At 41.8% G+C, this 27668-nt stretch overlaps 1 protein-coding gene across 5 annotated transcripts in view; it reads right to left on the reverse strand.

Annotated features, from left to right (window-relative positions):
• The window catches only part of LOC144792165 (oxysterol-binding protein 2-like), a 1552312-nt gene that overhangs the window by 164523 nt on the left and 1360121 nt on the right, over positions 1-27668 (reverse strand). For all 5 annotated transcript variants that reach the window (XM_078667062.1, XM_078667059.1, XM_078667060.1 and 2 more), the window contains one exon: positions 25876-26121. In XM_078667062.1, coding sequence (XP_078523188.1) covers positions 25876-26121 — 246 coding nt within the window. The remainder of the gene's footprint in view (positions 1-25875; positions 26122-27668) is intronic.

Here is a 27668-nt window from a genome sequence, read left to right on the forward strand (position 1 = left end):
AATTGCACCGGTGCGATTGCATAGCCTGCCGGTGTGCTCATCTTCACCTCCCTGCTCTCTGTCGCTTTGACGGCTTTGCTGGTGGGGCTCCCTGGGGTGCTGTCTTTTACTTCTGTATCGGCGTCCTCCTGGGGACTCCTAGTGCCAGTCCCCCCTTCTTCCCCCTTGGCAGCCAGCGCTGTTCCTACCTTCCGCGGTGTGATTGGAAGGTATTTGCGGTGATCGGCCCTCTGTGGTGTGCAGTGCTGCCTCTCTGGCCACTGCGCCGCCCCTCTGGTCGCTGTGGCACTGCCACGCTCCTCTGCCTGTCTTTCTTGGTGGGTGCAGTCTTGCCCCCTCGTGTTCTCCACTCACTGGCCCAGTAGCGCCGCTCTGTGCTGTGTCCCCCGTGGCCTGGGGTCGCCTGCTGTGCTGCAGCCCACGTGGGGGTGATGGTTCGAATTATTTTTTTTTTTTTTGTTCTGTTGGGTGCCGGTGGAAGCATCCCACCTTCGTCGCCACTGTAAAGTGTTTCCGTTGTAAATAATGGCACTACGCTGAGTGTGGTAAGTGAAGATCTTTATTCTGTAGATACAGGTACAGAGGAGCGCCGGCCGGCGCTTCCGATCACTCTCTCCTCTTCGCGCGCTCTGCCTCCGCTTGCGCGCGCAGCTTCTCACGTGTCCGTCGCACGTCACGCCTACGTGACGTGCAACAACTAGAATGCGTATGCTACAGAAGTCCCTTTTCTAATATGTCCATATGGAGCTGGCGTACTTTGTCTTTCTGTGGCCATCAGATGGGTCCCTGCGCCGAGAAATACAATAGCAGAAAAGAGGCAGCTGACATAAATTAAAGACAAATATAAATAAATGCACCTCAGAATGAAGACAGGCCAGCCGACCAGGGCACTGGAAAATACATTGCATCTTGCTGTTTAATTTCCAGAAGGAATTGTGTGTGGAGAAAGGATGTTTGGTACTAGGGGAAGAACTAGACAGTATGCTGGCTTTCTACCTTGTTGACGACACGCACAAGGAACCACTGCATAAAGGATTGCCCAAACACGTGTTCACTACACATAGTCTCACACACACACACACACACACACACACACACACACACACACACACACACCCTCTGAGTAGCGAGTACTGCCCTGTTGAGGTAAACTTATGCCAAAGACAGGTACACTCTAACCTGGGAGATGACAGGGCGCCTTTACACTGTATGTCCGGCCATACTATGCACTTATGCCACTGCCACTTTGATCACACAGCACACAACAAGCGAACCCTACCGCACTCTTGGGCAGATACCTCGGCCAAGTGCGACATGTTAGGGATCAAAGGAGAGGCCATGGGGTGCAGGCTTCGACTGAGGCAGAGAGGCCACGTACGGCGTGTACAAAATGGTCTGTTTTCTGTGGAACCGGCCAGCTGAATACAATGATGTCAAAGCATGCAAAGCCTAGGTAACCAAGGTTAGTGATGGGCCCAGTCATGGCTCGCATTACTCGCACGGGGAGGGGGGGGCAAGGGAGAATAAAATTTAAAAAACTTACCTGACCTCCTCTGCTCCTGGTCCACGTTGGCACCTCTTCAAACAGGAACAGCAGCACTGGAGTGGCAACCCCTCGGCCAATCCTGGCGCTGTTGCGGCGCCGGGATTGGCTTAGGGCACGGTTATTTTTCGCCCGCCGCCTGCCCTTTAGGAGACAGAGGGGCTCTTAATGGGCATGCGCAAGCCAGTGAAAACACAAGTGCGCATCACTGGGCACAGGCGAAAAATTCGCTCACCTTCCCCACTCATGCCCACTTGTGCTGCTGCCTGTCTCTGGCCGGTCTGACAATCATTTCACTCAACATGACGCCTGACCGCCCACCCCCTTCAGACTCTAAAGGGGGTGGGCGGCCCGACATCATGCTGACTGACATGATTGTCAGTTCTCCCTCGGCGTCTTTGAACTTAAGTAAACTGAGTCCGTTTACTTAAATTCAGAGACGCAGAGGGAGCTGCGGGCGGGCAACGCCCCCACACCCCAATGGACGCACCGCGCCTGTCCTTTGTGTGGCCATTCCTCCACAGCTGCCTCGTTTCACTAAAAGGCAGCTGCAACTTTGTGGGGGCTTCCAGATCGGAGCCATTGTCGGTGCTCGTACCAACGTGGGCATATTTGTTTAGAGGGCACAGTGAGTGCCCAGGGCCCACATTTGGTCCTCACAGCTGTGCAGCACTTAGTGCCAGCTGCTACGTTTAGGCTGCTAGGTCTTGGGGGCATGTTGGGTGAAGTGGGAGTGAGATGCACTCCTCTGCCCCAGCGTAATGACGCACTTTTGGATTTTGCTGCAGTTCCAGCAGCCCTGACATTCTGGACACAGGGCATTTGAGCCCCTCTTGAGATGGCCAGTGGGCCAGGGTGACTGGTGGGTTTATAGGGCGCCAGGCCTAAATGTGATTATGTGGTGCTAGGAAATGTGATTCCTGTATGGTGATTTACGCACCCTGTTTTATACCTCTAAATGTGTTTTTTTATGATTATGAGGTTATGCCTACTGTGGTTAGGTTTGAGATATTTTCTATTGTGTTTTGTGCCTAATGTGATTTCTGATTAGGAGGTGATTGTCTAATGTGTTTAGACTTCTGCGATGATTGCATAATGTGTTTATGCTAGTGAGGTTGGCGCAGAATGTAATTCGTGCCTAATGTGATACTGTGCATAGTGTAGTTTATGTTACAGGCTGATGCTAAGTACAGGGATTACCAGTGGTTACTGGTTGTACATTTATGACAAGTTTTACTTTTACTAAGTTCGCTTTGTGATGGTTCTGACAGTGGTCCAGTGGGCCCTGTCAGGTGTATATAATCCCTTGTAAATATGACCCAGTGCCACGTTTATGATGTGTTTACTATTCTAAGGTGTTATGAGAATACAAAGGCTATTTTTTATGTGGAGTTCCTTTTGTAGTGTGCCTGGGATGTTGTTGCTGTGTGTGTGCGCAAATGCTTTACACATGGCCTCCTCTCGTGCCAAGCTACCAAGGAGGTGAGCAGGGGTTATCTTTGGCGTGTAACTCCCTTGACCTGGCTAGAGTGGTGGTCTCTGCCTGGCTTTGGTGCAATAGTAATTGGGGTTGTGGGGAGCACTCCGATTTGAGCAAAATAATTATTACCAATAATACAAGTTATTCAACTGGTGCTATGATTACTCAGGGGAGTCAATCCTGGGTTTGTATAGATAAATTATGGTGAGTAGTGGCCCGCCTAATCATGCACTGTTCACTTAGTGCTATGCACTTTAAATCAATCTCAAAATGTTTTACCACAATAAAATTTGTTTGTAGTAGTGATTGTCACATTTATTCAACAATTTTTCAAGATAAATCCTCAGTAATTCAAATATTTGTTATTGTGTCATCATAACAATTCACATATGTATGTACAAATCAATTGTAAAAGCATAACAGTTATACATCATATTAGCTACATTTTACATTTCAAATGATTGACATGAAGCCCAATGCATTTCGGCACGTAGACGGTGCCTTCATCAGGGGAAGTTCTAAAAGAAATGAGAAAGTGATGTATGTCAGTATCTGCGTGTAATAGGAGACATGGGGGTGTTTGAATATTATCAATGTTGGCGTACCTTAATGTTCAACTGCTGGTGATCTAATGATGATGAATGCCAATTCTACAACCAAGAGAATATGTAGTCGGTAACGCTGTTATATACCCATTAAATAAATGATGAGCAGTAGTGATATTTAAATGACATACCTGGTGGTCTGATTTCTGTTGGCTGTAATGATAAACATTAAATGTAGCTCAGTGTTAGACAATTAATACGACCGGAATTGAAAATACCAAATACTGCGGGATAATAATGGCCCTACCTTATCTTCGTGAGGATGATAATGCTACACGGAAAAAATAAAGGCACTGTATTATTGCCAAATATAAAATGAATACGTGAACGGTGATGTGCGTAATAATAATAGGTAACTATCATTTACCTGACTTCAAAAAACGGGACGTCTGTCACACAAGCTCGCTACTGATCTCTCGGGTCTGGTGCGCAGTTCTACCAACAAACTCCATTAAAATGTAGCGTGGTCCACATGGTGGCGTGGCCATAAGCATTGAAAACGGACTCTCTGAATAACGAAGAAAGTGAAAGCACATAAGCGCCATCTTGGAAAGGGGAAATTGTCTTGTCGTCCCTTGTGTTTTCAGTTACACAATTATTGGCAACTTTACGGATATAGGTGCAAACGATACCTAATGCACTGAAGTTATATGCACCAACTTAAAAACATAAATATTGTATCGTGATAACTGAAGGGAAATATTAAATGCCCGGGGGTAAATGCGGTGTAAACAAAGAATGCGGCGCACAATTTTATAATCAGAATCCCGATAGAGCAACAGACGATTAAACGAAAGAATCTCTAGTTTAAATAAATGAGGGTATCCGCCCATGTGATATTGTGAACCTAAAACGGGCTTTGTCTAACAAATGGTAAATGTTTATTTACGTGATGAGTGGTGCATCCTGGGTAATATAGTGCATCTGAATAAAGGTTCCATTGTGGACTGATTGCTATACGTGCTATTGGGAACTGAAAAATGTTATCAATGTGGGTTGTACTTCAACTCAATATACAATGATGTCTGGTGAGAACCAAATAAGTTGTGCATCGCATGTCAACAATAAATGATAACAATGTCCATCAGTTTAAGAGTTTGGCAGTCATCAACAGTGGTTCACAAGATGATATGTTAATGTGAAATAAAATTCATAAGTTGTTAATATTTACTGACATGGTACATCATAAATAAAGCAGTGAACATGCTTTAAATCACCAACATTAACCGAACCTTTGGGTACATATATCAGTTATGTAAAAAAGGGGTATACTAGTCTATGATTGAACTGACTGCCCTATTCATAACAATAAACAGTGTGTTATTGTCTCAATAAATGCACATTGTCAAGATCATAAAAATTTGACCTATAAATAACATGAAAGATCGTATTTATCGTTCAAACCCGCTGGGACCAAGGTCCCGAGAAATTTGATCCAGAATATTTCTCTTCGCAATAGTCTTTGGTGATTATCTAGACCTTGTTGGACCTTCACATGTTCGAGGATGAGAAACCTCAGTTGTGAAATGGTATGTCGTTGTTCCTTCCAATGTAACACCAATGGTGAGGTGAGATTCTCATTGCGAATACGGCTCTTGTGCTCTGTTATCCGTACTTTGGTTTTACGTTCTGTTTTGCCTATGTACATTTTTCCGCATGGGCATTTTATTGCGTACACAACGTTGGTCGTGTTGCAATCACTGGAATGTTTCAAATGTATAAGTTTCCCAGAAGTTGGATGTGTGCACGTGTTGCCTGTGATTACATTATTGCAATTTGTGCAATTGAGACATCGTGTAGTGCCCTTGTGAGCTATTGTTTCAATTGAATGTTGTTTCTTTTTTAATCTCTCTCTTAGGTTTGGTCCTCGGGTGTACGCATGTAGAGGAAGCTCCTTAAAAATACCATGAAAATCTGGTTCCAATGTCAGAAGTTCCCAACGCTTGTTAATGATCTTCTTAATCTTTGCTGAAAGAGTTGTGTATTTGGTCACAAACACCATCCGGTTCTGTGAAGATTTCTTTTTTTGTAACAGTAGATCCTGTCTTTGCATTTGTTGTACCCTATTCAATTGCGATGTGAGTACATCTGGTGGATATCCTCTGGCCTTATACTTTTGAACTTGATTTTCAAGTGTAATCTGACACGTTTCTTCATTAGAGCATATGCGCTTAATGCGAATGAATTGTGATACTGGTAGATTCCTGATCAAATTCTTGGGGTGGAAACTAGTATATTCAAGTGCACTGTTCCGATCAGTAGGCTTGGTGTACAAGGCTGTGTCAAATCCATTCACTGTTTTCGTGATTCTGACGTCTAGATAGTCAATGGTATCTTTGCTGATTTTATGAGTAAACTGGATCCTCGCATCAGCTTGATTTAATCTGTTGATTAGAGCTTCCAAGGTGTCCTGTATATCATTCCAAATTAGAAATATATCATCGATATATCGTCCATACATTAGCACATGTTTCCATTCATCCTGTGACATAAGGTGTTGTGATTCAAAATGAGCCATGAATGTATTTGCATACGCAGGAGCCCCTGCAAATCCCATCGCTGTCCCACTTAGCTGTGCGTAGAACTCATTTTGCCATATAAAATGGCTATTGTATAAGCAAAATTTCAGTAGTTGAATCAAAAAAAAATTTTGGGTGGTGGGTAACTGCTCCATTCTTAGTAGTGCCCATTCACTGGCTTCCAGTCCTGCTTCGTGGGGAATAGAGGTGTAAAGAGCCACCACGTCTATGGTGCACATAATCCAATGGTCCTGATACCCTTCTTCAATCCACTTCAATTTGTTGAGGAAATCCGTGGTATCACGTATATATGAACCCCAATGCTGTACGAATTCCTGGAGGTGGTAATCAATATATTGTCCGAGGGGGTCAAAAATTGACCCACATCCCGAAACAATAGGTCTAAAGGGTGGGTTAATGGGGTGTTTGTGGATCTTTGGGATCATGTATATTAATGGCCGTCTGGGGTGTTTTTGAGTCAAAAATGCAGATGTCTGCTCATCTATCCATTCATTCTGTGTGGCTGTTGTTAAAATGGTGTACAACATTTGTTGTAACATAGTTGTGGGGTCAGATGGTAATTTGAAGTAGATGTTTATGTCATTCACATGCTCATTGACTTTGAGTTCATAATAAGATGTATCCATAAGAACCAAGGCCCCGCCTTTATCTGCCGGTTGTATAGTGATATTTGGATCGGTGGCCAGGTTGTTGATGATATTCAATTCATTTTTAGTCAAATTGTTGTGGTGAGTACTTGTGTATTTTAGTGCTCGCAAATCTCTTTTGACTAACAACTCAAAGGTGTCCAGCATCTTGTGTGAGACCGGAGCTTGGAAAACACTTTTGGGTTTAAATTGCCTTTGTGAGATATCCTGGTTAGAATCTGTAGGTTCCACCACGTTTTCAAAGTAGTGCCTGAGTTTCAATGTCCTCATGAATCTGAAGAATGCTCCTTCTGTTTCAATCTCATTGGTCGTGATTGTTGGAACAAATGTAAGTCCTTTATTTAACGTACTCATTTGTTGTTTAGTAAGGGTAATAGACGAGATGTTGATAATTAGGTCAGTGTTCGGCCGCTCCTCAGTTCCTTTCCGACCGTTTCCTCGCCTGGATTTCCTCTTGATGTAGACAGTTCTGTCTGGGACGTGGGTGGTTGTGCTGGAGTTTGTGCCTGTGACAAAAAATCCACCTCTCTACTAGTGGTAGCTTGACTAGCCATCTCTGAAGGTATTATATTGCCATCTTGAGTCGTTCTCACTGGTCCTCTACGGATTGATGTTTCCTTGTCAGTTACAAGACTTTCCTCGGAGGATCGTGCGGATGGTGATGTTTTTTTAGGAATAAATTGCCGTCTGGCATAGATGTCAGCCCACGTGTACACTTCATTTAGTTTGTAGTCTATAGTGTCACGTTTGTATTTCCGCAATTTACCCTCCTGCAATTCTTTCTCATATTTATCCAGTTTAATGTTAATGTTGTCCAAGCTGATTTTCCAGGTATCTGCCTCCATTCTAGCCTCAAGTTCTGATTTCAAAGTGTAAATTTCTTCTTCTAACTCTCGGATGGTTTTAGAGAGTTCCTCAATTATCAATAAGATAAGATCTAATGAGCATTTGTTAAGTATGCTAAACCATTTGTCCATAAATTTCGAGTTGAGATTAAACCGGAACAGCATGGGTTTAATAGATAAACGTAACCCTCTGGGTATCCTTTTTGCCCGATGATATTGTATCAACGTGGAGGCATGCATCCTCTGGTTGAGTTGGCGTCGGGTAATGTATTCCAATTGTTTTAATTGTTGGCTAATGGATCCCCCATGTGCATCCATATTTCTCACTTCCTTAATTAAAGAATAAATTTGATCCGCCTGATCATTGGTGTAGGCCATCGTGGTGGCCCTGTTGTCCGTCATTCCACTGATTGTTTCGAACTGCATCTTCGTTAGGTGATGGGTGCCTCCTCACTAATGACTAGGTAAAGTAATAGTAATTGGGGTTGTGGGGAGCACTCCGATTTGAGCAAAATAATTATTACCAATAATACAAGTTATTCAACTGGTGCTATGATTACTCAGGGGAGTCAATCCTGGGTTTGTATAGATAAATTATGGTGAGTAGTGGCCCACCTAATCATGCACTGTTCACTTAGTGCTATGCACTTTAAATCAATCTCAAAATGTTTTACCACAATAAAATTTGTTTGTAGTAGTGATTGTCACATTTATTCAACAATTTTTCAAGATAAATCCTCAGTAATTCAAATATTTGTTATTGTGTCATCATAACAATTCACATATGTATGTACAAATCAATTGTAAAAGCATAACAGTTATACATCACATTAGCTACATTTTACATTTCAAATGATTGACATGAAGCCCAATGCATTTCGGCACGTAGACATCAGGGGCAGTTCTAAAAGAAATGAGAAAGTGATGTATGTCAGTATCTGCGTGTAATAGGAGACATGGGGGTGTTTGAATATTATCAATGTTGGCGTACCTTAATGTTCAACTGCTGGTGATCTAATGATGATGAATGCCAATTCTACAACCAAGAGAATATGTAGTCGGTAACGCTGTTATATACCCATTAAATAAATGATGAGCAGTAGTGATATTTAAATGACATACCTGGTGGTCTGATTTCTGTTGGCTGTAATGATAAACATTAAATGTAGCTCAGTGTTAGACAATTAATACGACTGGAATTGAAAATACCAAATACTGCGGGATAATAATGGCCCTACCTTATCTTCGTGAGGATGATAATGCTACACGGAAAAAAATAAAGGCACTGTATTATTGCCAAATATAAAATGAATACGTGAACGGTGATGTGCGTAATAATAATAGGTAACTATCATTTACCTGACTTCAAAAAACGGGACGTCTGTCACACAAGCTCGCTACTGATCTCTCGGGTCTGGTGCGCAGTTCTACCAACAAACTCCATTAAAATGTAGCGTGGTCCACATGGTGGCGTGGCCATAAGCATTGAAAACGGACTCTCTGAATAACGAAGAAAGTGAAAGCACATAAGCGCAATCTTGGAAAGGGGAAATTGTCTTGTCGTCCCTTGTGTTTTCAGTTACACAATTATTGGCAACTTTACGGATATAGGTGCAAACGATACCTAATGCACTGAAGTTATATGCACCAACTTAAAAACATAAATATTGTATCGTGATAACTGAAGGGAAATATTAAATGCCCGGGGGTAAATGCGGTGTAAACAAAGAATGCGGCGCGCAATTTTATAATCAGAATCCCGATAGAGCAACAGACGATTAAACGAAAGAATCTCTAGTTTAAATAAATGAGGGTATCCGCCCATGTGATATTGTGAACCTAAAACGGGCTTTGTCTAACAAATGGTAAATGTTTATTTACGTGATGAGTGGTGCATCCTGGGTAATATAGTGCATCTGAATAAAGGTTCCATTGTGGACTGATTGCTATACGTGCTATTGGGAACTGAAAAATGTTATCAATGTGGGTTGTACTTCAACTCAATATACAATGATGTCTGGTGAGAACCAAATAAGTTGTGCATCGCATGTCAACAATAAATGATAACAATGTCCATCAGTTTAATAGTTTGGCAGTCATCAACAGTGGTTCACAAGATGATATGTTAATGTGAAATAAAATTCATAAGTTGTTAATATTTACTGACATGGTACATCATAAATAAAGCAGTGAACATGCTTTAAATCACCAACATTAACCGAACCTTTGGGTACATATATCAGTTATGTAAAAAAGGGGTATACTAGTCTATGATTGAACTGACTGCCCTATTCATAACAATAAACAGTGTGTTATTGTCTCAATAAATGCACATTGTCAAGATCATAAAAATTTGACCTATAAATAACATGAAAGATCGTATTTATCGTTCAAACCCGCTGGGACCAAGGTCCCGAGAAATTTGATCCAGAATATTTCTCTTCGCAATAGTCTTTGGTGATTATCTAGACCTTGTTGGACCTTCACATGTTCGAGGATGAGAAACCTCAGTTGTGAAATGGTATGTCGTTGTTCCTTCCAATGTAACACCAATGGTGAGGTGAGATTCTCATTGCGAATACGGCTCTTGTGCTCTGTTATCCGTACTTTGGTTTTACGTTCTGTTTTGCCTATGTACATTTTTCCGCATGGGCATTTTATTGCGTACACAACGTTGGTCGTGTTGCAATCACTGGAATGTTTCAAATGTATAAGTTTCCCAGAAGTTGGATGTGTGCACGTGTTGCCTGTGATTACATTATTGCAACTTGTGCAATTGAGACATCGTGTAGTGCCCTTGTGAGCTATTGTTTCAATTGAATGTTGTTTCTTTTTTAATCTCTCTCTTAGGTTCGGTCCTCGGGTGTACGCATGTAGAGGAAGCTCCTTAAAAATACCATGAAAATCTGGTTCCAATGTCAGAAGTTCCCAACGCTTGTTAATGATCTTCTTAATCTTTGCTGAAAGAGTTGTGTATTTGGTCACAAACACCATCCGGTTCTGTGAAGATTTCTTTTTTTGTAACAGTAGATCCTGTCTTTGCATTTGTTGTACCCTATTCAATTGCGATGTGAGTACATCTGGTGGATATCCTCTGGCCTTATACTTTTGAACTTGATTTTCAAGTGTAATCTGACACGTTTCTTCATTAGAGCATATGCGCTTAATGCGAATGAATTGTGATACTGGTAGATTCCTGATCAAATTCTTGGGGTGGAAACTAGTATATTCAAGTGCACTGTTCCGATCAGTAGGCTTGGTGTACAAGGCTGTGTCAAATCCATTCACTGTTTTCGTGATTCTGACGTCTAGATAGTCAATGGTATCTTTGCTGATTTTATGAGTAAACTGGATCCTCGCATCAGCTTGATTTAATCTGTATGATTAGAGCTTCCAAGGTGTCCTGTGTATCATTCCAAATTAGAAATATATCATCGATATATCGTCCATACATTAGCACATGTTTCCATTCATCCTGTGACATAAGGTGTTGTGATTCAAAATGAGCCATGAATGTATTTGCATACGCAGGAGCCCCTGCAAATCCCATCGCTGTCCCACTTAGCTGTGCGTAGAACTCATTTTGACAAAGCCCGTTTTAGGTTCACAATATCACATGGGCGGATACCCTCATTTATTTAAACTAGAGATTCTTTCGTTTAATCGTCTGTTGCTCTATCGGGATTCTGATTATAAAATTGCGCGCCGCATTCTTTGTTTACACCGCATTTACCCCCGGGCATTTAATATTTCCCTTCAGTTATCACGATACAATATTTATGTTTTTAAGTTGGTGCATATAACTTCAGTGCATTAGGTATCGTTTGCACCTATATCCGTAAAGTTGCCAATAATTGTGTAACTGAAAACACAAGGGACGACAAGACAATTTCCCCTTTCCAAGATGGCGCTTATGTGCTTTCACTTTCTTCGTTATTCAGAGAGTCCGTTTTCAATGCTTATGGCCACGCCACCATGTGGACCACGCTACATTTTAATGGAGTTTGTTGGTAGAACTGCGCACCAGACCCGAGAGATCAGTAGCGAGCTTGTGTGACAGACGTCCCGTTTTTTGAAGTCAGGTAAATGATAGTTACCTATTATTATTACGCACATCACCGTTCACGTATTCATTTTATATTTGGCAATAATACAGTGCCTTTATTTTTTCCGTGTAGCATTATCATCCTCACGAAGATAAGGTAGGGCCATTATTATCCCGCAGTATTTGGTATTTTCAATTCCGGTCGTATTAATTGTCTAACACTGAGCTACATTTAATGTTTATCATTACAGCCAACAGAAATCAGACCACCAGGTATGTCATTTAAATATCACTACTGCTCATCATTTATTTAATGGGTATATAACAGCGTTACCGACTACATATTCTCTTGGTTGTAGAATTGGCATTCATCATCATTAGATCACCAGCAGTTGAACATTAAGGTACGCCAACATTGATAATATTCAAACACCCCCATGTCTCCTATTACACGCAGATACTGACATACATCACTTTCTCATTTCTTTTAGAACTGCCCCTGATGAAGGCACCGTCTACGTGCCGAAATGCATTGGGCTTCATGTCAATCATTTGAAATGTAAAATGTAGCTAATATGATGTATAACTGTTATGCTTTTACAATTGATTTGTACATACATATGTGAATTGTTATGATGACACAATAACAAATATTTGAATTACTGAGGATTTATCTTGAAAAATTGTTGAATAAATGTGACAATCACTACTACAAACAAATTTTATTGTGGTAAAACATTTTGAGATTGATTTAAAGTGCATAGCACTAAGTGAACAGTGCATGATTAGGTGGGCCACTACTCACCATAATTTATCTATACAAACCCAGGATTGACTCCCCTGAGTAATCATAGCACCAGTTGAATAACTTGTATTATTGGTAATAATTATTTTGCTCAAATCGGAGTGCTCCCCACAACCCCAATTACTATTACTTTACCTAGTCATTAGTGAGGAGGCACCCATCACCTAACGAAGATGCAGTTCGAAACAATCAGTGGAATGACGGACAACAGGGCCACCACGATGGCCTACACCAATGATCAGGCGGATCAAATTTATTCTTTAATTAAGGAAGTGAGAAATATGGATGCACATGGGGGATCCATTAGCCAACAATTAAAACAATTGGAATACATTACCCGACGCCAACTCAACCAGAGGATGCATGCCTCCACGTTGATACAATATCATCGGGCAAAAAGGATACCCAGAGGGTTACGTTTATCTATTAAACCCATGCTGTTCCGGTTTAATCTCAACTCGAAATTTATGGACAAATGGTTTAGCATACTTAACAAATGCTCATTAGATCTTATCTTATTGATAATTGAGGAACTCTCTAAAACCATCCGAGAGTTAGAAGAAGAAATTTACACTTTGAAATCAGAACTTGAGGCTAGAATGGAGGCAGATACCTGGAAAATCAGCTTGGACAACATTAACATTAAACTGGATAAATATGAGAAAGAATTGCAGGAGGGTAAATTGCGGAAATACAAACGTGACACTATAGACTACAAACTAAATGAAGTGTACACGTGGGCTGACATCTATGCCAGACGGCAATTTATTCCTAAAAAAACATCACCATCCGCACGATCCTCCGAGGAAAGTCTTGTAACTGACAAGGAAACATCAATCCGGAGAGGACCAGTGAGAACGACTCAAGATGGCAATATAATACCTTCAGAGATGGCTAGTCAAGCTACCACTAGTAGAGAGGTGGATTTTTTGTCACAGGCACAAACTCCAGCACAACCACCCACGTCCCAGACAGAACTGTCTACATCAAGAGGAAAACCAGGCGAGGAAACGGTCGGAAAGGAACTGAGGAGCGGCCGAACACTGACCTAATTATCAACATCTCGTCTATTACCCTTACTAAACAACAAATGAGTACGTTAAATAAAGGACTTACATTTGTTCCAACAATCACGACCAATGAGATTGAAACAGAAGGAGCATTCTTCAGATTCATGAGGACATTGAAACTCAGGCACTACTTTGAAAACGTGGTGGAACCTACAGATTCTAACCAGGATATCTCACAAAGGCAATTTAAACCCAAAAGTGTTTTCCAAGCTCCGGTCTCACACAAGATGCTGGACACCTTTGAGTTGTTAGTCAAAAGAGATTTGCGAGCACTAAAATACACAAGTACTCACCACAACAATTTGACTAAAAATGAATTGAATATCATCAACAACCTGGCCACCGATCCAAATATCACTATACAACCGGCAGATAAAGGCGGGGCCTTGGTTCTTATGGATACATCTTATTATGAACTCAAAGTCAATGAGCATGTGAAGGACATAAACATCTACTTCAAATTACCATCTGACCCCACAACTATGTTACAACAAATGTTGTACACCATTTTAACAACAGCCACACAGAATGAATGGATAGATGAGCAGACATCTGCATTTTTGACTCAAAAACACCCCAGACGGCCATTAATATACATGATCCCAAAGATCCACAAACACCCCATTAACCCACCCTTTAGACCTATTGTTTCGGGATGTGGGTCAATTTTTGACCCCCTCGGACAATATATTGATTACCACCTCCAGGAATTCGTACAGCATTGGGGTTCATATATACGTGATACCACGGATTTCCTCAACAAATTGAAGTGGATTGAAGAAGGGTATCAGGACCATTGGATTATGTGCACCATAGACGTGGTGGCTCTTTACACCTCTATTCCCCACGAAGCAGGACTGGAAGCCAGTGAATGGGCACTACTAAGAATGGAGCAGTTACCCACCACCCAAAATTTTTTTTTGATTCAACTACTGAAATTTTGCTTATACAATAGCCATTTTATATGGCAAAATGAGTTCTACGCACAGCTAAGTGGGACAGCGATGGGATTTGCAGGGGCTCCTGCGTATGCAAATACATTCATGGCTCATTTTGAATCACAACACCTTATGTCACAGGATGAATGGAAACATGTGCTAATGTATGGACGATATATCGATGATATATTTCTAATTTGGAATGATACACAGGACACCTTGGAAGCTCTAATCAACAGATTAAATCAAGCTGATGCGAGGATCCAGTTTACTCATAAAATCAGCAAAGATACCATTGACTATCTAGACGTCAGAATCACGAAAACAGTGAATGGATTTGACACAGCCTTGTACACCAAGCCTACTGATCGGAACAGTGCACTTGAATATACTAGTTTCCACCCCAAGAATTTGATCAGGAATCTACCAGTATCACAATTCATTCGCATTAAGCGCATATGCTCTAATGAAGAAACGTGTCAGATTACACTTGAAAATCAAGTTCAAAAGTATAAGGCCAGAGGATATCCACCAGATGTACTCACATCGCAATTGAATAGGGTACAACAAATGCAAAGACAGGATCTACTGTTACAAAAAAAGAAATCTTCACAGAACCGGATGGTGTTTGTGACCAAATACACAACTCTTTCAGCAAAGATTAAGAAGATCATTAACAAGCGTTGGGAACTTCTGACATTGGAACCAGATTTTCATGGTATTTTTAAGGAGCTTCCTCTACATGCGTACACCCGAGGACCAAACCTAAGAGAGAGATTAAAAAAGAAACAACATTCAATTGAAACAATAGCTCACAAGGGCACTACACGATGTCTCAATTGCACAAATTGCAATAATGTAATCACAGGCAACACGTGCACACATCCAACTTCTGGGAAACGTATACATTTGAAACATTCCAGTGATTGCAACCCGACCAACGTTGTGTACGCAATAAAATGCCCATGCGGAAAAATGTACATAGGCAAAACAGAACGTAAAACCAAAGTACGGATAACAGAGCACAAGAGCCGTATTCGCAATGAGAATCTCACCTCACCATTGGTGTTACATTGGAAGGAACAACGACATACCATTTCACAACTGAGGTTTCTCATCCTCGAACATGTGAAGGTCCAACAAGGTCTAGATAATCACCAAAGACTATTGCGAAGAGAAATATTCTGGATCAAATTTCTCGGGACCTTGGTCCCAGCGGGTTTGAACGATAAATACGATCTTTCATGTTATTTATAGGTCAAATTTTTATGATCTTGACAATGTGCATTTATTGAGACAATAACACACTGTTTATTGTTATGAATAGGGCAGTCAGTTCAATCATAGACTAGTATACCCCTTTTTTACATAACTGATATATGTACCCAAAGGTTCGGTTAATGTTGGTGATTTAAAGCATGTTCACTGCTTTATTTATGATGTACCATGTCAGTAAATATTAACAACTTATGAATTTTATTTCACATTAACATATCATCTTGTGAACCACTGTTGATGACTGCCAAACTATTAAACTGATGGACATTGTTATCATTTATTGTTGACATGCGATGCACAACTTATTTGGTTCTCACCAGACATCATTGTATATTGAGTTGAAGTACAACCCACATTGATAACATTTTTCAGTTCCCAATAGCACGTATAGCAATCAGTCCACAATGGAACCTTTATTCAGATGCACTATATTACCCAGGATGCACCACTCATCACGTAAATAAACATTTACCATTTGTTAGACAAAGCCCGTTTTAGGTTCACAATATCACATGGGCGGATACCCTCATTTATTTAAACTAGAGATTCTTTCGTTTAATCGTCTGTTGCTCTATCGGGATTCTGATTATAAAATTGCGCGCCGCATTCTTTGTTTACACCGCATTTACCCCCGGGCATTTAATATTTCCCTTCAGTTATCACGATACAATATTTATGTTTTTAAGTTGGTGCATATAACTTCAGTGCATTAGGTATCGTTTGCACCTATATCCGTAAAGTTGCCAATAATTGTGTAACTGAAAACACAAGGGACGACAAGACAATTTCCCCTTTCCAAGATGGCGCTTATGTGCTTTCACTTTCTTCGTTATTCAGAGAGTCCGTTTTCAATGCTTATGGCCACGCCACCATGTGGACCACGCTACATTTTAATGGAGTTTGTTGGTAGAACTGCGCACCAGACCCGAGAGATCAGTAGCGAGCTTGTGTGACAGACGTCCCGTTTTTTGAAGTCAGGTAAATGATAGTTACCTATTATTATTACGCACATCACCGTTCACGTATTCATTTTATATTTGGCAATAATACAGTGCCTTTATTTTTTCCGTGTAGCATTATCATCCTCACGAAGATAAGGTAGGGCCATTATTATCCCGCAGTATTTGGTATTTTCAATTCCGGTCGTATTAATTGTCTAACACTGAGCTACATTTAATGTTTATCATTACAGCCAACAGAAATCAGACCACCAGGTATGTCATTTAAATATCACTACTGCTCATCATTTATTTAATGGGTATATAACAGCGTTACCGACTACATATTCTCTTGGTTGTAGAATTGGCATTCATCATCATTAGATCACCAGCAGTTGAACATTAAGGTACGCCAACATTGATAATATTCAAACACCCCCATGTCTCCTATTACACGCAGATACTGACATACATCACTTTCTCATTTCTTTTAGAACTGCCCCTGATGAAGGCACCGTCTACGTGCCGAAATGCATTGGGCTTCATGTCAATCATTTGAAATGTAAAATGTAGCTAATATGATGTATAACTGTTATGCTTTTACAATTGATTTGTACATACATATGTGAATTGTTATGATGACACAATAACAAATATTTGAATTACTGAGGATTTATCTTGAAAAATTGTTGAATAAATGTGACAATCACTACTACAAACAAATTTTATTGTGGTAAAACATTTTGAGATTGATTTAAAGTGCATAGCACTAAGTGAACAGTGCATGATTAGGTGGGCCACTACTCACCATAATTTGGCTTTGGTGCAAGCCTTAGCCAACCAGAGGTCCCATTTCTAACAGCGACCTTGTCACTGCACCAGCATTCGGGCAGGACCCCTCATGTGCTGCAGCTCCTCTTTGACAGCGACAGGCAGGCATCTCTTTTACAGCTCACATATGGCTGTGCACATCATCCTCGTGCCCTCAAGATATCCCATGAGGCAGCTAGTCCTGCACTGCAAATAGCGGGACATTTGGTGGCCCACACCAGGTGAGTGTGTACTACGGGACAAACCACCCAATAGCAGGACAACCTTGCAAAAACAGAATGGTTGCCCACTGGATATGGGTTCACTACCACAACTAGCTTTTAAACTGCTATATGATTGTAATGGTTCTAATGGTACATTTTCTGAGACAAGGGCATTCACTGCAATACGTACAGGGGTCGCTCCTGTATCAAGCAAGGATCAGCTGTACCCTCTCCCGCGGCCCAGGTACTGTGCTCTCAGATGAAGCCTGTGCTTCTCGCACGGCAGCTCCCAGCACTGCCACAGGGGACCGGCCTAAATGGTCTGCCTGTTATTAGCATCTGGAAAATGTGCCAGAGTGAAACAATCAACCTTTGCAAACAGCTGACCTAGATTTATGTTTTTATCAGTAATTGTATTTTTCATCGGCTGCATCGCGTCCACTTTTCCTTAGCATGAGCTTTACAGGGATTTAGTAATTTCAAAGAAACAGAGAAACTAATTTAAAAGTAACACATTGGGGAGAGTCAAGCGAGGCAGGCTTAACGCCATGGATTGATTTTGCAGACGCACTGAATGTCAAGAACCCAGTTTTGAAAAACATCAAGTCTCCATCCGGTATGACCTACGCTTTAGCATTACCACTAATATGCACAGAGTGACCAATTTATACATTTATGTATGGAACATCTGCAACATGCTGACACAGCTGTGTAAACCGTTTTAGAGCAATTGAATGTGTGAAATTAAATAACATCGCATTTATATCGAATACTGAGTCCCATCTCCTGAAATATTCTACTTTGGAGCCCCTTGGTAATGTGACACAATAATACGAATGGGGAAAAGCATAACACATATATTTTTCCTGTCAATTTAAGTTTTTTGTAGTGTTAAGTGGAAATCATTTATTTCTGAAAATACAGAGTAAAAATATCAAACATAAGAAGAAAAGTGATAGCTACATGGCATTAAAACGAATTTGACTTTGATTGTATACATGAAGGAGTGCCAAAACATCAAAAATTGAAAACAAATACATGCAAATATTCTTCACCACAAGCCCAGCTTAAAACAATAAAATGAAAATAAAATCCTTTACAAATTCCTCGCCCAGAAATTAAAGGTCTTAATCCAAGCACTGAAGTTCAAATAGAAAATGGAATTACAAAATTGCCTAATCAGAATTACATGGTACGCAGTCACATCCAGTATAATCGTACGTGGAATTACCACGTGTGGGTAAAATATTCCAAATCAATGATTTACAGGAAATACATGGTTTTTGTGAGACTAACACAGCAAGTTGTATGATTGGTTATTTGGGACCCTACCACAACCCCCCTTCTGCATCATAGAGTGGAGTAAACAACTGGCAGCTTATTATGTTTGCTTTCAAAGGAGAAAGTTTGATTTTTCAGTCCACAGACGTCCACTTCTACGAAGCTCTTTTGGATAAAAGTGTGTTGTACACCCTCACTATGCCTTCAGAAAGGATGAGAAAGCGCACATTTTCTCAGAAGAAGTTTCAGATTTTAGTTGAAGAGGTCAAAAAAGAGGAACTATATGCTTCATGGGAAGCCTCATGTCAAAAAACAGCCCTAAAAGTAAGGAAAGGATTAAGGCAGAATATTAAAAACGAGGCCAGTGCATTTTGCACCCAGCCACAAGTCAGCGGAGGATTGCAAGAAGAGGTTTAAAGACTTGAAAATAAGATCAAGAGAACTCATTTTAAAACACCGAAAATCATAGGATGAATGTCTCCACCAGTCCTGGAGCTGGAGCTCTGGATAGAGACGGTCATTTCCATTATAACCTAGAGGGAGTAGCTGTAGCCACAGAGGTGAGAGGGGCAGATGGACATGTATATTATATGAGTACAATTATTAACCTGTAATGCCATCTTTGAAACAACTCATGCATCTTATAATGCTATGGAAATCCTCACAGGTGGCTTTAAATTATCTGGACTAATACTAACATAGAAGCATTTGCATGTTTTGTGAAAAGTATAGCCTGCAGAGTTTCAGTGTTTTGTTAAATATTCTAATAATATACCACATTTAAAAAAAGGAAAACGTATTTTGAAGATTTACGTTTTCACAAATGTATGGAATGTGATTATTAATCTGATTATATTCTGAACAGTACATGGTTTACAATATGTCTGCTTTTACCTATGATATGTGAATACATATTATTTTTAGAACAACTTCATATTAATATAATGTTTTATTTTTTGTGAATTTGAATTAAATTACTGCAAGATTGAAACTGAGGCAGTCTATGATAGTCCATTCAACCTTCTTATTTATCCATGTTAAAGATGTGCCCTGCAAAAGTTGTCTTGCTTCACGCCCTAAAGCACTTGAATTCAATTTAGAGGAGTATAAGTTACATAGGATTTTTATATGCAAGAGATGTACAAGGGAAATTTTAATATTTTGTGGATTTGGAAGGGTTTTGATTCTTTTTTTTATATAATCAATTTTATTGTTTTTTAAACCACAGCACAATTTCATTGCACTTTGGCATGCAATTCAATCTCAGTCTTGCCCGGCTTGTTGCAGTGTTTAGGGTCCCGAGGGTCACTCACGCTCAGCAGGGGTCTCTTTAGTTTGCCAGTCCAAGCCATTTGCCCCATACATAATACTATTTGGATGGACATCCTCTCGCATCATACACTGGCTTTTCTTGCATGGCATACCAATCCATTCCTTATGCAATCAAGAGAGAGTAGGGGGGTTAGAGTCTTTTCAGGTGGCTGTAATGTCCCTTTTGGCCACCATGATGGCTGTCCCCAAGAATATTTTATCGGTGCGAGAACCGCCCAACCCCTCCAAGACTCCCAGGATAAGGGCTAAGGGGTTACGTGGCATCTCCTAACCCAGTGTAATGCTTAGTTCCGTTGCTACTGTCGTCCAGTACTCAGTGAGAACAGTATAGGACCAGACCATATGGTAAACGTTACAGGTGTGAGGTAGGCGCAGTGGAGGTAGTATATTTGGATTAGATGGAGCCTGACCAAGATGGTAATTACTCGGGTCCATAAGGGTGTCTCTCCAGTCTTCTTCCTCCAGGGGGCCCAGCTATTGCTCCCACCGGTTTCTCAGATATTCTAAGGTAGATGGGGAATTGTTAACCAGTGAGCGACAGATCTGAGATACCCCTCTCTTCACTAGATTTCCCATGAGGACTTTGGCTTCTAACGGGCTGAATTCTGGAAATGTAGTGTCCACGGGAACCTGGAGGGTGAAGGCGTGCTGGAGCTGTAGATATTTATAGAACTGCGTGTAGTGTAGAAAATAAGTGTTTTGCAAGTCTTGAAAGGTGCGTAAGAGTTCCCCTGACCATAGGGTTTTGATTCTTAAGAAAGATCATGTATACTTGCTTCCAATCTTTATGTTCAACGACTGCTGAAAGACTTCTATGTAAGATATAGATATCTTGATTAACCAGGAGACAGCAGCCTTGTGGGGAGGCTAGGTGCTTTCAGGATGCAGAGCTGACACTGCCTCTTACCTCCATGTTGGGTTCAGCCACGAGGAAGCAGTGCTTGGAGATTAGGTACATTAAGGGCCTTCCAGCCACAGAGAGGCCTACATTCAGTACACTGTATGGATGCTGGCAGGATTCAAGCTATGCACACATTGGGAATACGCTGTGCAGTAGAGCACTGGCAGTGAACCATTTTATCCCCAGTTGGCTATGCACTGAATATCCACGACCCTCTGAGGAGGAGATAGAGACTTCATAAGGGTTGTGTAGAGCACCACCCCATAAAAGGTCCGCTACTGTGTGGGAATGAGGTGACACTTTCAGACTTTGATGATAACACCAAAGTCATGGAGAAGAGCCATCGCCTGTTGGATGTGTTCCTGGACCAGTGTCAGGTACTCTGTCTTCACTAGCCAGTCATCCAACAATGGAAATACATGAACTCCTTCCCTTTGCAACATAGCTGACACAACTGTCAGCACCTTTGTAAAGATGCATGAGGCTACAGACAGAAGGTGTTGGGAATTCTCTGTTGACCACACACCTGTGGGCTGGAAGAAATGGAAGAAAGGATGAGTTCTGAAGGTCAAAGGACACATACCAATCTCCTGAGCTCCAAGAACAACATAATTTGCCTGAGGGACAACATCTTGAACTTTTCCTGCCACAGGAACAAGTTCAGAAGGCAGAGATCCAGGACAGAGCTTGAGCCCTAGTACCTCTTGGTGATCAAAGTGAAAAGGGAGTAAAACGTTGTGCCCTTTTATTCCACCAACTCAATGACCCCTTTGTCAATGGCCTGGACATGTCCTGAAAATCAAGTAGAACACAACTAAGCATACAGAAGCAGCATGACAGCCATAACCATAGACCGAGCAACAGTTTCCACTGAGGGAAAAACACACTTCAGGATCTCTTAAGATGTACCTAGTCCATCCCTCGACAGGTCAGAAAATGGCTTCACCACATGGAGTGGCATGGTGACAATCATAAGTTATGAGATTTTCCATGATGCATTGACATTTTGGCCTAAAAAGGCAGATGACATTAGCCGTGTGTAGAAATACCCTGCCGGAGGCAAAACATTATGTTTATGTTTAAATGCTTATAAAGCGCTCGAATGCCGAGGCATCTTGGCGCTGAGGTGTGAGGGTAGAAAAAAGTGGGAGCGTAGTAGCCTATGTGGTTGTAAAAAGCCACTCTAACTGCCAAGCAAACCTAGATTCTCTGTCTGGTGTCCACATAGAAAAGGTGCTGGGTTCGGCTTTGAAGATGACGTTTGAAAAACAGTCTCTCTAGAGATGAAGACAGAAATTGTGAGTCACCTGTAGAAGACCTATGGTGTCTGGTAAGTGGCCTGTGCACTCTTCGATCAAGAAGGGCTTCTCCCATGTAGCTATTGTAGGGCCTACAAAAGACTCAATAAATGGAATTAATGGTGCCTCAAAAACTGTGGAGAACTGCAAGATTTCCCACAAAATGTTAGGCTTAATTTCTTCCTAGGATTCACTTACACATAAAACAAGTCCCCCACCACCTTCTAAATACCTGATATGATAGATGAAACCTCCTCTGAACCTGGGCTTGAGGGGCAGGCAATTTCCCTTCATGGTGAAGTATCTAGGCCACTGACATTTTGTAAGCCCAAGTAGATGCCAACATTTGTATTGCAAAGTTGCATGAAGCAATAAGCCTCTAAGTAATCAAAATCTGTGTGGCCATAAACCATATATTCCATAAACAAGGCATCTGATTTTGAGCAAAGAATCTCCTCCAAACTTGCAAAACTTTGTTATGTTATGATATAAAAATGTGTAAAGTGCTTAGCTGCCCCAGCAGCGGGGCTTCCCAGCGCTAGTTCAGATGAGAAACAGACTGCAGCACGCAGCTTTAAAATAGCAAAGAGAAAAAAGGACCCTAAATAGCAAACAGCCAGGTATTCAGAGTTTTCCAGAACTGAAAGTGATTCTGAATGTTCCTAATAGAAATGGGGAGCAAATTCCAAAGAGCCGGGGCTCGAGAGATATCAGGTTTGACAGAATAGGAGCACTCTGGGAATGAAGAATCACATGGGCGGTACACAATGTCTTACAGTGCAGACGCAGGTCCACAGGGAGCAAATGCAGTTTGCGAAAGAGGCCAGAGGCAGAGCAAAACCTTGGAACGGAGAATAATAGCCTGGCCGCAGCATTTTGTGCTAGCTGGAGTCTTCTAGTTACACAATTGTTGACTCCCAAATGCAGGATGTTGCAGTAATCTAGTTGGGATAAGATAACTGCCTGAATAATGGTTTAAGCCCTCTTAGGCGCCTGAAGCATCAGTTGCTACTGATTTGACCTGTGCTTCGACAGTTAGGGTGCTATACACCCAGGTTTTTTATACAGATCTTGGGTATGTCTGCAGTGTCCCAGGGAGGGAAGCCTCCAATGGTCACCCCAAAGTAGGAACATTTCTGTTTTGCTTGTGTTCAAACACAAGCAATTAGCATTTATCCACTCTGCAACAGCGATTATTCCCCTTTGTAAATTGGCCAGGTTAGAGATATGATTGTCAGAAAAAGAGAGTATAAGCTGAGTGTTGTCTGCATATGACACAAGTGCAAGCCCAGAGGATTTGATGACCTGAGCCAACGGTTGGATATAAATGTTAGACAAAGTAGGGCTCAGAGACAAGCCCTGGGGAACACCATGTCACAGAGCATGAGATTGGGAGCTGTAGGGGATGGTGAAGATGACCTAAAAGGATCACTCCGATAAAAAAATAGGCAAACCTGGACAGCGCAAAGCCGCCTATGCCAATATCCTGTAAACGCTGAAGCATGATTGTGTGAGACACCAGCTTAAGCGCTTAAGTTAAGCAAAATCAAAGCTGAGGATCGGCATCGTCCAGGGTGCTACGGAGTTGCTCAGTGACAGCAAGAAGTGCGTATTCCATACTATTGGCCGGCCTGAAGCCGTTTTGCGAGATGTCAAGAAACTGGTTTTCTTCCAAGAACTAAGTTAGAATGGCACTGACATGTCTCTCTGTTACCTTAGCAAGAAAAGGAAATAGGGAGATGGGGCAAAAACTTTGGGCCCTGTAAAGATCATCCCTATATAGGTCATTGTTAAAATGAACTTAGGCTTTCATCCTTGACTTCCCCTATTGATTTCTTGGTACTGGAGTTGGCTCCTGGGCATTGTCTCCATTGGCTTCAAAATCAGCACCGAAGAAGTGTCTAGTGAACGGGAGACAGCACCCTAGCCTGTTTTAAGTTTTCCATAGGTGCTGGTGCAGATGCTTGTGGAAGCATGGTGCCTTGAGCTGTGAGAGCAACAATGCCCGCAGGAAGGGCCCCACTTTGTACCCCTCCAATGTGGAGTAGCTATGAGCATTGCAGAGTTGTCCAAAAAGATCCAACATTGCTAGCCAAAAGGCCTCAGCATAGCCTGGATCCGCCAAAACCCTGTGAAGGTCAAGTCTCATCATTTAAGGCACCTGGGTTTCACCGGACTTCGAGGAATTGTGTGGCATCAGCGATTGGCATTGGGACGCTACTCAGTCCCGGGAACAGGGTAGCCACCTTGAGGCAGAAAGCATCTTCTTCATATGATGTTTTTGTAGAAATATGTCTTGGGAGAATGTAAATGGGCTTACCTTTAGGAGAGGTAGTCCTCGTGGTAGTCTCTGTCCAGGGCTAAGACAAAAATAAATTGTCCACCTGCGACTTGATGTCTTTTGGGCATATTAAGGTGCAAGAGTCGCAGGCCACTGCAGCACTCCCTTGAGAGGATGAAAGCCTGAGGCCCTCTGAGGAGACAGTTGACCTAATCACTGTTAAAAGCGGAGAAAATTCTTGGTAGGACGCAAAGGGAGATAGAGCATTGATGAGTTACAGAAAAGAAGGAACTAATGTCTGAGGGCTGGTTGGAGCCTAATAAACTGCCCCAGAAGGGGCAGAATTGTGGTTGGAGCAGTGTGGAACCAACTGGCGGTACTGGTGAATCACTGCTTGGGAGATACATTTCTGGGCAAGGTCAGAAATGTGCAGGAAGATGGACCAATCAGAAACAAGCATACTCCTCAAAGTTGTTGACGTTGTCACAGCAAAAGTAAATACTGACATATGCTGGGACTAATAAAGGAAGCGCCGGTGCAAGTAACATGGAAAGTACATTATATTACTGCATTTATAACTGCCTGTCCTCCAATTAAGGCTTTCTGGTACTAACTGCTTCCGACAAGTAGCAACATTTCAAGTTATTTATGTAAAGTGTAATCTTTAACTGTTTACAGAAGATGAAGTTGATTCTACTGAGCTTGCAGGGGGTTTAGCAGAAGTTCCAGAGGATTGGAACTTGTCCTAGAGGAGGAATGTCTATTGATTCTTCTTCTCTTAAATGTACACACTTTTTAGACAGCACATACCCGGCATTGAATGCACAACATTACCAAAAGTCTGAGATGCTGTGCATTGGCAGTCAGATTTGGGCAATCATATACCCATGCCGACCTTTCAAGTGAGATTGGTCTATTGCATGACAGCGTTGAAGTGTAAGGTGTGGACAATAGATCCCCAAAGAGTGGCGACACTCTTAATCTCATGGAGAGTAAAAGTCAACCTGTTCTTACCTGCTCACAGAGCGATCGGAATCCGTTTTCTTCCAGTCGATCTAGCTCATAGGTTTCCCCTAGCAAGGGATTGAATGGTTTTGCTGTGCGATGAATGGTGGTGGAGTAGGAGGACACAGAGAAGGCCGCCACGTAGCACATCTGCTCAGTCGCACTCTCCAGCCTGGCGGCTTTGTCCAGCAGCTCGTGGTACTCCAGGTCCTCGGTCAGCCTCTGCAGCATGGACAGGGGCTCGTTGAAATTGATCTAAGTGTCAAACAAAGGAAAGTATAGGACATCATCAGATGTACGGTTTTCTTCTTTAGATCATTGACATTTGTTGGAAAAGTACACACTTTCATTTACATACTGTTTGGACAGAAGGTTATTCTACCAGAATATCATGTTTTAAATATAGTCCTACAAAACAGTTGGGGCCAGAAAATCGGTTCTTTCATCATGAAAATCTTCAGGGGGTTAATGCACCTAATGCAGTGTTTGGAGTCTACCTGTAAGTACGACGTTGCAATCCAGTAAGAGCTCACCCCCATGACAGCTCTGACCTTGCAAATACCCCATCAGAAGGACCCATCCTGTAAATAAAAAATATAACCCTAAAATGTAATATAGTTGCACCCAAAACTTCCCAAACTGCTGATAGTTAGCACTACACATGTGCTATGCCCTTCCTTGCTCTCTGCCAACCCCTGGAACATGTGCTTAATTTTTGCAGGTGTCTGCCAGTGTTCAGCCCTGCCACTTATTCTCTTAAAATCTGCACATTTTTTATGACAGCCTGCCACATGATGGTGCTGTCTCTCTATTTTTTTATTTTTAAAGCACGTATGTGGAGTATTTAACAAATCAATACACTTTAAAAATACATAAATATCAATGCATTCAGGCCATTCTTGCAGTTTGGGCTTTCATGGAATAGACAACACTGTCAAATTTGTAGCAGTGTGATGGCTAGTCGGTGATAGTGGTACTGACATTTGGCAGCACTGGCATAGACATTGGGAGGTGCACGTTGCAGTGAGCCCTCCTGAGAAATATTTTGGGTCTTGGCAGTTATTTCTTGATAAACGAATCCCTGCTTGGGGCCCTCTATAATTATTGCTTACAGGGTGCATTGCCATAAATCTGTCACTGTCACAGGACATGTGAAAAAGCCAAGCATGAATACATACTTGATGTGTGGGGAAGCATGTAAACATTTTACTTTCTGCCCTACAAGTCAAGTACACATTCATGCAATGCCCATTTTCATTCGCCCATGTCATGGTTCTATCAAGACAATGTATGCATATTGATGGCACTGAGAAAACTCGCAAGGCAAATATATGCTTTTCGTGCTGAGACAGTGTGTGAACGTATGGCGATCCTTTACATACAGTTGTCTTAGCAATGAGTAACAGTAGTCTCCAAAGTGACCCGCACCAGTCCCAGCTCAGATGCTCTGAGCACCTTCCATGCCCCCCTCCCCCTTCAGTGAAGGGTCACCTGGTACAAGGAGAAACCCGGGAGCTATTTCTGAGCAGCGTAAAGGAAATGATGTATTGATTGTATTGTATTGTATTGTATTGTATGTGGTTTTTGTATAGCGCATGCTGTCACCCTACGGGTATCCTGACGCTTTTTGATTTAAACCATCAACCTCAGATGAAAGGGAGGTGAGCACAGAGATACACTAGCAGGTTGGAAAGAGCCAGGTTTTCAGACTACCTCTGAAGCTCATGAGGGACTCACTCCATCTGATACTCAACGGAAGTTCATTCCAGAGGCGCGCCGCAACCACCCAGAAGGCCCTGCCC

Source organism: Lissotriton helveticus, chromosome 11 (assembly GCF_964261635.1).
Source record: "Lissotriton helveticus chromosome 11, aLisHel1.1, whole genome shotgun sequence".
Taxonomy (NCBI): domain Eukaryota; kingdom Metazoa; phylum Chordata; class Amphibia; order Caudata; family Salamandridae; genus Lissotriton; species Lissotriton helveticus.